The sequence below is a fragment of the Chiloscyllium plagiosum genome, unplaced genomic scaffold (assembly GCF_037043375.1).
Source record: "Chiloscyllium plagiosum isolate Xiang-an unplaced genomic scaffold, Cpla_swu_hap1 HiC_scaffold_6, whole genome shotgun sequence".
Lineage (NCBI taxonomy): Eukaryota > Metazoa > Chordata > Chondrichthyes > Orectolobiformes > Hemiscylliidae > Chiloscyllium > Chiloscyllium plagiosum.
In genome coordinates this window covers 18518157-18530768 of record NW_028270144.1, presented here as the reverse complement: position 1 = coordinate 18530768, position 12612 = coordinate 18518157, and the positions used below count along the sequence as shown (strand labels likewise).

Below are 12612 nucleotides of genomic sequence, written 5' to 3'. Positions count from 1 at the left end.
TCAGCCAAAGGATATGGTGCCACAGGCAAGGGCAGGCTTTACTGCTGTCCCTAATTGTCCATTGGGAAAATGGTAGACAGCCACCTTCAACGTGGAACTCCCTCCCTGTGGGTGGACAAGAGTTTGGCTACTCCTTCATGGTTGCTGGGTAAATGTAATTCCAATTTGGAATTTCCAAGTTGAAATTCCAAAAAGTCTGACATTGGTTGAGGAATAAATACAGTCAAGATTAGAGTGGTGCTGGAAAAGCTCAGCAGGTCAGGCAGCATCCGAGGAACAGGAAAATCAACGTTTCGGGCAAAAGCCCTTAATCAGGAATGCCCTTCCTGATGAAGGGCATTTGTCCGAAACATTGAGTTTTTTTTTCTCCTGCACCTTGGATGCTGCCTGACCTACTGTCCTTTTCCAGCACCACTCTGGTTGAGGAATAAATAGTCAAGATTAGAGTGGTGCTGGAAAAGGACAGTAGGTCAGGCAGCATCCAAGGTGCAGGAAAATTGATGTTTCGGGGGTTTTTGCCTGAAATGTTGATTTTCATGTTCCTTGGATGCTGCCTGACCTGCTGAGCTTTTCCAGCATAACTAATATCCAGCATTTACAGTACCCACCTCTGCCTGAGGAATACATATGTTAACCCTTCAACAGTGAAGCATTCTTTCACTGCTGCATACGGCAGCCTAACATTCGTGCTCAGGCCTCCTGAACTCAACCTTTTGATGCATGACAGATATCAAACACAAGCTGCCCTGGCTATGAAGAACACATCTAGATGTAATACCACCTTGCTCTGTGTTCAGGTAGCTCTATCATACAACAGTTGTGTTCTTGTATGACCATGCACTACAGAATAATTGCGCTTTAGAAACAGCACTTGAAGTGTTGATGATGTAATTGCGTTACAGCCAACACATGTTTTAAAAGTTCGTGCTTTAGAAACAGTGTCCCCAATTTGTCATTTGTGTTACAGCGAAATCACGTTAATGAAATGCATATTATAGCAGAACAACCTGTACTTGGTGAGTTCAGACCATGCACTCCAGTAGCTCAAGCTCACGCAGATATATGAATGGAATGACACAGGGCTTATGCCTGAAAAGTTGATTCTCCTGGTCCTCAGATGCTGCCTGACCGGCTGTGCTTTTCCAGCACCATACTCTCGACTCAGACCTCACAGGATCATTGCTTCACAAACAATGTCAATTTCCAAAAAGAATAATAAATGGAACTTAACGCAAACACAATTAATTCCTGTCCATCATGTGATATACCTTCAATGAAAGCAGCACAGACTGGGCAAGGACGAGGACTGCGATACTTCTCTTGAAGAATGGGTGTTGAGTTATATCATACATTTTAGCTCTGAAGCCACCATTGTCTGAAAAGCAAAGTACAATAAAAAGAAAGTTATAAAAAGGCTTTTGACAAGATCTCACATGGCAAACTGGTTAAGAAGCTAAGCACCCATGCAGTCCAGGGTAATCTAGTAAATATTTTCCAAAACTGGTTTAGTGGCAGGAAGCAGAGGCCAGGTCAGACTTCTTCCTGTCCATCTTCATACGCATTCTCATCCCTGTGGAAAACTACATTCAATTCTGGTCTCCCTGCCGTAGAAAATATGTTATAGAGTCATAGAGATGTACAGCATGGAAACAGACCCTTCGGTCCAACCTGTCCATGCCGACCAGCTATCCCAATCCAATCTAGTCCCACCTGCCAGCACCCAGCCCATATCCCTCCAAACTCTTCCTATTCATATACCTATCCAAATGCCTCTTAAATGTTCCAATTGTACCAGCCTCCACCACTTCCTCGGCAGCTCATTCCATACACGTACCACCCTCTGTGTGAAAACATTGCCCCTTCGGTCTCTTTTATATCTTTCCCCTCTCACCCTAAACCTACGCTCTCTAGTTCTGGACTCCCCGACCCCAGGGAAAAGACTTTGTCTCTTTACCATATCCATGCCCCTCATAATTTTGTAAACCTCTATAAGGTCACCCCTCAGCCTCCGATGCTCCAGGGAAAACAGCCCCAGCCTGTTCAGCCTCTTTCTATAGCTCAAATCTTCCAACCCTGGCAACATCCTTGTAAATCTTTTCTGAACCCTTTCAAGTTTCACAACATCTTTCCGATAGGAAGGAGACCAGAAATGCATGCCATATTCCAACAGTGGCCTAGCCAATGTCCAGTACAGCGGCAACATGACCTCCCAACTCCTGTACTCAATATTGTTGTGAAACTTGAAAGGGTTTAGAGAAGATACACAAGGATGTTGACGGGGTTGGAGGGTTTGAGCTATGGGGATGGACTGCATAGACTGGGGCTATTTTTCCTGGAGTGTTGGAGGCTGCGGGATGATGTTATAGAGGTTTATAAAATCATGAGGGGCATGGGTAGGATACATAGAAAAAGTATTGTCCCTGGGATAGGAGAGTCCCAAAACTAGAGGGCTTAGGTTTAAGATGAGAGAGGAAAGATTTAAGTAGGCACCTCAGCGGCAACCTTTTCATGCAGAGGGTGGTACATGTATGGAATGAGCTGCCAGAGGAAATGGTGGAGGCTGGTGCAACTGCAACATTTAAAAGGCATCTGAATGGGTATATGAACAGGAAGGGTTTGGAGAGATATGGGCCAAATGCTGGCAAATGGGACTAAATTAATTTAGGATTCCTGATTGGTGTGGCGGAATTGGACTGAAGGGTCTGTTTCCATGCTGTACAGCCCTATGACTCTATGACACTCTCTGGGTCAGAAACGTTCTCCTCAATTCGCTATTGGATTTCTTAGTGACTATGTTATGCTGATGGCATCTAGTTTTTCTTTGCCTCACAAGTGGAAATATGAGGCTAGGTTTTCTGACGAGTGGAAACCTCCTGCAGATTCCCACTCTGTCCTTTATTATGAAACAAAAGAACACTGCATTTATGACAGGAGGTTCCGATCAGGGCCTTTGAGAAATTCTGAACTGCTCTTCCAATCTAACAGGTCACTGTTAGTACAGAACAGTCAGAGGAAGTCACATAACACTGCTTTCTTCACAGCTATCAGTGATGTATTCAGCAATTTAGCGGTCGAACATCACTGATAGTTACTTTAACAGCTCCTGTGAAAGGGTAAAGTCATTTTGAGATTAGAAAGTGAAGAAGGTAGAGTGCCAGATAGGTAGGGTGCCAGGTAGGTAAAGTGCGAAGTGGGTAGGGGATTGGGTGGTAATGGGGAGATGCCAGGAGGGTAGGGTGGTAGGTAAGTGATGGTAATTTTTAGGAAAAGTCAGGGGTGGATGGGTGATATCGGGTCAGGCCCAGGTAGTGGTGCCTGGGTTCGGGGGGTTGTTTCAGGTCCCGAGGTGTGAGTGTGGGAGGGGGTGGTGGTGGTGTGGGGGGATGACATCAGGTTCTGGTCTGGGGGTTGGATGGGGTTTGGTTGAAGGGTGGAGTGGAGTGCAATTTCTAAGGTTGTCATGACTGGGAGTTAAATATTTGGGGTATCAAACTATTTGGAAGGACAGGCAGGGAGGTGGTGTAGCTCTGATATTTAAAGATGACATCAGGGGAGTGCTGAGAGATGATATAGGTTCTATGGAGAAAAATGTTGAATCAATGTGAGTGGAAATTAGAAACAGTAAGGGGAGAAGTTCATTGATAGACGCAGTCTATAGGCCACCAAATAACAACATCATGGTGGGATGAGCAATAAACAAAGAAATAACTATTACAAGTAGAAAAAATATGGCAATTATAAGTGCTATTTTAATGTACATATTGAATGGTCAAACCAAGTCAGCCTTGAGGAGGAGTCCATACAATGTAACCGCGGTTGTTTCTTCGAACAGTATGCAATGGAACCTATGAGGAAGCAAGCTAACCTAGATCTGATCCTGTGTGATGAGACAGGAATAACTGATGATCTCTTTGTTAGGGATCATTTTGGAAGGAGCAATCACAATTTGGTTGAATTTAAAATACAGATGGAGGGTGAGAAGGTAAAATCCACTTATGCGACTACAATGGGATGAGGGAAGAGTTGGCTTAGAGTTGACTGGGAGCAAAGACTACATGGGGGAAAACTGAGGAACAGTGGAGGACTTTCAAAGTGATTTTTTACACTGCTCAGCAAAAGTATATACCAGTGAAGAGGAAAGACTGTAGGAAAAGGGATAATCAGCCATGGATATCTAAGGTAATAAAGGAAAATATAAAATTGAAAGCAAATTCATACAAAGTGGTCAAGATTTGTGGGAAATCAGGGGATTGGAAAAACTTTAAAGGTCAACAGTAAGCCACGAGAAAAGCTATAAAGAAAATGAGCTATAATTTGGATTTTGGAAAAGATGGATTATGACAGATGATTTGGAGTTAGGGGCCAAGGATAGTTTGGCAAAGTTCACAGACATCACTAAAATTAGTGGTGGAGCAAAGTGTGCAGAGGAAACTGAAAGTCTGCAGAGGGATATAGATAGGTTAAGTGATTGGGCAAGAGTTTGGTAGATGGAATACAATGTTGGTAAACATGAAGTCATCCATTTTTGTAGGAATATCAATAAAATGGACTATTATGTAAATGGTGAAAAATTGCAGCATGCTGCTGTGCAGAGGGATCTGCATGTCTCTGTGCATGAATCACAAAAAGTTGGTTTGCAGATGCAGCAGGTAATTAAGAAGACAATTAGAATACTGTCCTTCATTGCTAGAGGGATGGAGTTTAAAGACAAGGAGGTTATGCTGCAGCTGTGTGGGGTGCTGGTGTGGTCACACCTGGAGGAGTGTGTACAATTTTGGTCTCCTTACTTGAGAAAGGATGTCCTGGCACTGGAAGGGGTGCACAGAAGGTTCACTGGGTTGATTTTGGAATTGAGAGGATTGGCTTATGAGGAGAGATTGCATAGACTGGGACTATATTCATTGGAATTTAGAAGAATGAGGGAGTATCTTATAGAAACATAAAATTATGAAGGGTATAGATAAGGTAGAATCAGGGAGGTTGTTTCCATTGGTGGATGAAACTGGAACTAGGCAGCATGGCTTCAAAATAAGGGGCAGCAGATTTAGAACGGAGTTGAGGAAGAACTTCTTCATCCAAAGGGTTGTGAATCTGTGGAGTTCCCTGCCCAGTGAAGCAGTTGAGGGTACCTTGTTGAATATTTTTAAGGCAAAGATAGATAGATTTTTGAACACTAAAGGAATTAAGGCTTATAGTGAGATGGCAGATAAGTGGAGCTGAGTCCATGAAAAGGTCAGCCATGATCTTATTGTATGGCGGAGCAAGCTCGATGGGCCGGACGGCCTACTCCTGCTCCTAGTTCTTATGTTCTTTTGTTAATGGGGAGGATGAAGTTATGTTAGTGGTCGTGTTTTTTTGTTTATTCATTCACCATATGTGGGCCATGTTGGTTAGGCTAGCATTTAGTGCCCATCCCTATTTGCCCAAAGGAAAGCTAAGAAGCGGTCATATTTCTGTGGGTCTGGAGTCTCATGTAGTCCAGACCAGGTAAGGATAGTGGTTTCCTTCCCGAAGAGGCATTTGTGAAGCAACTGGGTTTTTCTGACAATTGTTAATAGATTCGTGATCATCATTTAGACTCATAATTCCACATATTTATTGAATTTGAATTTCACCATCTGCTATGGATTTGAACCCAGGTCCCCAGAACATTACCTGGTCACCACTAGGTGTGCAGGTGTGTCTGTGTAGCTGTGTTGGTGTGCGTGTAGGTGTGCCTGTGTGTGTTGTGTGTGTGTGCGTGTGCGTAGGTGTGTGTGTGTCAGTATGTTGGTATGTGCATGTATGTGTGTAGGTGTGTTGTGTGTGTCAGTGAGTGTGTGTGTCTGTGTGTGAGTGTCAGTGTGGGTAGGTGTGCTGATGTGTGTGGGTCAGTGTGTTAGTATGTCTGTGTGTTTCAGTGTGTGTATGTGTCTGCATGTGTGTAGGTGTATTGACGTGTGTGTATCAGTGTGTGTCAGTGTGTTGATGTGTGTATGTGTGCTTTGTATGTATGTGTACGTGTGTGTAGGTGTGTTGATGTGTGTGTCAGTATATTGTAGGTGTGTTGATGTGTGTGTGTGTGTGCGCAGGAGTGTTGTGTGTGTGTGTGTGTGTGTTTTAAGTCCAGTCGTGGATAACAGACATTTCAGGTCCTGTGGGGGTGGTAGTGCATTGAGAAGGAGTGTGAGGTCCTGGAGATTGTGATGTGGGGAAGGGGTGGAATGTGTAAGGGGTCTGGAGGAGGTATTGATCCAAGGTGTGTGTGATTTGACTTGGGGATCAGTTGAATAATTACTCGGGTGTTAGACCAGGTATTTAATCATCAAACTTGCCTTGAGTAACTATTTACTTAAATTCAGTTGAAGCCTCCAAAGTCTCCACTTTAAATAGGTACTTCCATAAGGTTCCAGACACATGAGAATTCCCAATGGGAAAAGGCATTTCTTTGGCAAATCCTTCACAGCTTGCTAGGATGCTTGTGTGTAACCCCCATCTACTCTGCCATTCTCTCTGATTCTACTTGATCACAAATGTCTATGATTTTAAAGACAATAAGCAAATATCCCAACTCCACCCCTATTTCCAAAAGAAAAGTTATGTTTGTCCTTTCTTGACAGAAAAATGCACCACATTTCTGCCTTCATGCTTGTAAATATTTCTTTCCACCTCACGAATACTTTTCTATTGATTTTATAATTTGGACACCTACGTTATTAACCATAAATTTTTGGCCTTTATTTCACATTCAAGCAGAACTTCTCTCTTTTTTAAAATGGTAGAGTATTGTTGAAAATGTAGCAGATTCTGAACAATGTAAGATTTAGCAGTTAGTACAAGAAGAATGGCAAGAGATGAGAGTGAATGAATTAATCTGCATACATGACATAATCTTAAATTCCAAAATTGTTTCATTGGCAGATATGCCTCAATTCTATTTCCGCGACAGATAGAATCAAGCAAATCCTGTTTAGATTTCCAGGCTTCTCGTAAAAACATGATAGAATTTAAAATCTTCCTGCTACAAACTATTGATTGGCTTGTATTGAAGTCATCACCTCCTTAAAATTTTATCATATTTCAAATAATTTATTTTTTAAAGTGTGTTCTTTCACTGCTAGTAAGGCCAGTATTTGCTGCCCACTGTTAATTGCCCTTGATATGAATGAGTGCTAAACCACTTCAGAGCGAGAAAAACTGCAGGTGCTGGAATCCAAAGTAGACAGCAGGGGTCTGGAAGAACACAGCAAGCATCAGGAGCTGGAGAAGTCGACGTTTCGGGTGGAACCCTTCTTCAGGTCTGCGGGTGTAACCCTTCTTCAGCTCCCAGTCCTGAAGAGGGGTTACATCTGAAATGTTGACTTCTCCACCTCCTGATGCTGCCAGGCTTGCTGTGTTCTTCCAGCCTCCTGCCTGTCTACTTCACAAACCACTTCAGAGGGCAATTCAGAATGAACACGATTGTGGGTCCGGAGTTACCTGTGGGCCAGCTCAGCAAAGAATGGCTTATTTCCTTCTCTAAAAGGGCATAAAAGAATCAGTGGGTTTTTCTGATAATTGAAATTACTCTTCAATTCCAGAATTATGAAATGCATTTAAATTCTACCAGCTACCATGGCGGGGATTTGATCCTGTGCCCTGCGAGAATTAGAGGCCTCTGGATGATTGGTCTAATGACATTACCATTATGCTGCCATCCTACCCTTCATTTATTTAATTACCGCCAAAGTTCCATTTCATAATGCAATGGGCAGATTCTGAATATCACTGAGGCAATTATTAATTAACTCACTAAATTAGGAATTTTTTCCCAAACAGCACAGTGGGTGTATCTACATCACATGAGTGGCATCAGTTCAAGCAGGCATTTCAAAAACACTTTTTTAAAGGGTGGTTAGGGATGGGAATTTAATGCTGCCTTGCAGTAATGCCTACATAAAACGTAGGAATTAAAATTAAACAATTAAGGCTAAGAAACAAATTTTGGTAGTGCTAATATTTGAAGTGTTCACTTGGAAAGTAGGTGCAATAGCATTTTCACAGTTAACCCTAAGGGAATTAAACCACTGAAGTACAGAGTTCAAACATAATTCCTTTTCATGCATGATGCATAAATATGGCAGATAAATGAATATCTAAGAAAAGGTTATGTATTACACTGAGTGATTGCAGGCAGACATTATTGTACCAACTTTGTAAACACCTCCTCGACAGGAAAGGCAGCACAGAGAGCAATGCATCAAAATTACAATATACTACCCCAGCTTCTGGATTTTTAATTATTTGGATCTTAGTGAAGTTATATGTCTCTTGAACTAATATCTCCTTACATGGCCACGTGTCAAATGTTGCTTTCTTCAGTGAAACATCTTGAGTTGTTTTGCCATGAAGGTGTTATATAAATGTAAGTTGTTGCTGTACAGTGCTATATTCCTAACAACTTGCCAGAGGTGTAGTGCTTCTTTAGGTGCATTAACCATGGATAAAGGAAACAACAACAACATTTTGTCTAATACCGGGGGCATGCATTTAAAGTGAGAGGGGGGATATTCAAAGGAGATTTGAGGGACAAATTTTTTACACAGAGTGGCAGGAGTCTGGAACGCCTTGCTAGGGGTAATGGTAGAGGCAGATATGACAGTGGCATTTAAGGGACTTTTAGATAAGCTCATGAATATGCAAGGAATGGAGGGATATGGACCAAGAGCAGGTAGAAGGGATTAGTTTAATTTTGAGTCATGTTCGTCATAACATCATGGGCTGAAGGGCCCGTTCCTGTACTGTACTGCTCAATGTTCTATGTAAAAATCGAAAGCATCCCAAGGTACATTATAGAGAAGGAAGAAAAGAAAGGAGATTAAGATAGGTGCTTGTATGGCTACTTATGAAAATTGTGGAATGAAACAGACAACTGAGTTGAAGAAAAGGGACTATTCTTTGGTTAAGTTGTGATATTAAAAATTCTCCCATGTAGATTTTAAAAAAATGCAAAGATGTCGTGATCTGAAATGTTTTCTCAAGCAGACTGAAAAGAACCTACCAGGACGAGCTGCAAGATGCAGTGGTTGGGCAATCTTTAACCGACTTTTCAAATCCTCCCACCTCCTCTGGTCTACAGTCAGTAAGGCAGTGCCCTAAAAAAAATCAGACCAGAACATCATTGCACAGTGAAATACATTTTTCATCTCAATTAAGATTAATTGGATTACTGTACACAAACGATTTTCCGATCGATATACACAATAAATTTTGATTACAGAGCAAAGCAAATTGAATATAAAGATCCTCTGAAGTGACCCAAGGGTGTGATAGACTTTCTAAAGTGATGCGTCTTTTTTCATTATAACATGCTGCCTCAGAATGATAGCAATAACTTTGACATTTGATTCTGGAGAGTTATAGGAGCTAAGAGAACCAATTGTGCCACAAGTTTAATGAAACGGAATGAAATCAATTCTTTGTCTCGCAATTTTATTTAGTTTGGAAACTGTAGAGGATGTGCATAGGGACGGAGTTCCCCAATAGCAGCGACTGAAGATACCTTGTTTTCATTGAAATTAGCGATGACAACTCCAACGAAGAGCGTCAGTCCAATCATGCAGCCGAGGAACACAAAGACATGGATGTAGATGCCATGAATCTGGTGGGAGGCAGTTCAGAGTTAGATACAGTGACATGGATTTTGTGTTAACAATAGCTGTGAGGCTATTAGCACTCACTATTAAGAAGTAAATCAAACACAAATTCCAGAACCTGCACATATGTTGTTAAATATAGAAATCAGGAAGTTGCCTGGCTCCATCAGTTTTGCTTTGGTGTTACCTGCTTGGTTGGTGGATTATGAATGTGGATCTTTCAGTAGTTACCTAGTAACTGTGCCAGAGAAAGTTGGGGCTGCCACAATTAAGTATGAATGAATTTTAGATTAGATTACTTACAGTGTGAAAATAGGCTCTTCGGCCCAACAAGTTCACACCGACCCTCCGAAGAGCAACCCACCCAGACCCTACATTTACCCCTTCACCTAACACTACGGGCAATTTAGCATGGCCAATTCACCTAACATGCACATTTTTTTGGACTGTGGGAGGAAACTGGAGTACCCTGAGGAAACCCACGCAGACACGGGGAGAATGTGCAAACTCCACACAGACAGTTGCCTGAGGCGGGAATTGAACCTGCTAACCACTGTGCCACCGTGCCGCCCATCTGTGCCACCGTGCCTCCCAATTCTAATGGGATAGCAAATCTTAATTACTGCAAAAACAACTTCTCTGGACCTGAAAATTTAATTTAATAAGAATGGCATCTCAAATGTTCTGAATATAATTATTTTAGGAGTATTAAAACAAATTAAATGCTCTTTTTTCTGACACATATTTCTTTCGCCTAATGCCATCTATCTTTCCCTCTCTTTACCTTACTTTCTGCATCTGATTTAAAAGGTTCAGTGTTACATGCCTTGCTTGTACATACAACATATTCCATGTAGAGGATGCCATGTTGAACAGGAACTTTGTATTTCATAAATTGCCAATCAAAAGAACACTGAGTTGTGACAATCATTAATGCAATGTGTCGGGTACAGTGTTCCTTTGCCATTCATAAATTCTGGGCTGATGAGTCTAAAAAACATAGCAAGTAGGAGCAGGAGTAGATTGCATGGGCCCCCAGGGTTACTATCATGGCTGATTGTTTACTACAATTTCATTTTCCCACCCCATACTCCTATCATGTGATTCCTTATTATCAAAACATCCCTCAATCTCAGCCTTGAACAGAGTCAACAACTTAGCATTAATGGCTTTCCGGTGCAGGGATTTGTAAATATTCACATTCCGCTGTATGAAGAAATGTCTCCCTTTTATAGTCTTACATGTTGACCCCTTAACCTGAAACTCTGACTCTCCAACTGGGGGAAAAGCCCTGGCAGCCTCCATTTTGTGGTACCCTTCAGAATCTTCAATGTTTCAATGAGATCACCACCTATTCACTTAAATACAAATGAGACACATTCTACACAACTTCTAATCAAAGGATAACTCTCACAATCCCATCTTTAAGGCATGTAACTTCTTTAGGTAGGGACACTGACCTGAACTGATTTTTAGATTAGATTCCCTACAGTATGGAAACAGGCCCTTTGGCCCACACCAACCCTCCCTCCGAAGAGTAACCCACCCAGACCCATTTCTCTATGACTAATGCATGTAACACTATGGGCAATTCAGCATGGCTAATTCACCTGACCTGCACATCTTTGGACTGTGGGAGGAAACCCATGCAGACATGGGGCGAATGTGCAAACTCCACACAGACAGTCGCCTCAGGCTGGAATCGACCCTGCGACCCTGGTGCTGTGAGGCAGCAGTGCTAACCACTGAGCCACCATGCCACCCTTCAGGTGCAGTTCCACAACAGCCCTGTTCAACTATGGTAAGACTTCCTTGCACTTATCCTCAAAACCCCCTCTATTTTTCTTCATTCTTAACACAATTGTTTTGAAATGTTAGAAATATATGATGCAGAGGGTTCTTACTGGGCCCACTCGGTGAATGATGACGTCCCTAACCTCCACCCAGCCTTTTAATGACAGCACTTCAAATAAAGCCAGCAATGCACTTCCAACATTGTCAAAATTGAAATTACGTGGGTTGGCCCTGGAAAACAAACAAAAAAAATCATTATTAGAAATCCATAATTTAATTATCAAAGAATTATCCTGAGTCTTTGAATAATAAGTCCAACAACTGGCATTAATAGAATAAAATATCTGAAGTTGCTGCGAAGAAGCATGATGTGTTAATAACACTTGCTGTGAACTGGGACATAGAAAGCAGCATCTTAGATAAGCTTGTGTTAATGGAGAGTGGAAAATTACAGGCCAGCGAGGAATCTGGAGGTAACAAAGTTACAGAAGACGAAGCAGATGAATAGGAATGGTTTGGAGAAATATGGGGCTAAAGCAGGCTGGTGGGGCTAGTTCACTTTGGGATTATGTTCAGCATGGACTGGTTGGACCATAGGGTCTGTTTCTGTGCTGTGAGATTCCATGACTTTATGAGATGAGGGAGGAGGGGAGAGGAAATGGCGGATGGATGGAGATAAAGTGATGGAGATGATGTTGGGTTAGAGGCTTAGGTCATGGTCAAGTAAAACAGCATCATGTGAATGGTCTACTTCAGCCTCATACAGTGTCCAGGGAGAATGGTGGCAATGTTAGTGAGTGAACAAAGATTATGGCAGGACCCAACAAGCAATGGTTAACAACTGTTTGCAGTGTATCGATACTGTACCAAAAGGATATTTTAAAGCTAACCATGAATTTCAAATTATTGGAAGAATATAACAGCAATTTGTCTTTCCTCAGCATTTTTGCTGTTGTAAACCATTCTAAATGGACTTTAAAAGGAGATCTACACACACATGCTCAAAGATTCAGTCAATGAAATAGGTTTTAAGGATAAACGTTAAGGAAGAAAGACTGACAGAAAGACAGAGAGATTTAGGGAGGGGGTTCTGAGTTGTCAGTGATTGAGTGATTAGCACTGGGGGTGCTCAAAATGCCAGAATTGAAGAAACGTGGATATCTTGGAGATCCTCCGTAGGGCTACATGTGGACGAATTTGAAAT

General features: G+C 41.9%; 1 protein-coding gene across 4 annotated transcripts in view; it reads right to left on the bottom strand.

Annotated features, from left to right (window-relative positions):
* nalcn (sodium leak channel, non-selective) overlaps positions 1 to 12612 on the bottom strand; it is a 296924-nt gene that overhangs the window by 41258 nt on the left and 243054 nt on the right. For all 4 annotated transcript variants that reach the window (XM_087987922.1, XM_043691273.2, XM_043691274.2 and 1 more), the window contains 4 exons: positions 11519 to 11639; positions 9521 to 9619; positions 9020 to 9113; positions 1269 to 1375 (listed from right to left, as the gene is read on the bottom strand). In XM_087987922.1, coding sequence (XP_087844048.1) covers positions 1269 to 1375; positions 9020 to 9113; positions 9521 to 9619; positions 11519 to 11639 — 421 coding nt within the window. The remainder of the gene's footprint in view (positions 1 to 1268; positions 1376 to 9019; positions 9114 to 9520; positions 9620 to 11518; positions 11640 to 12612) is intronic.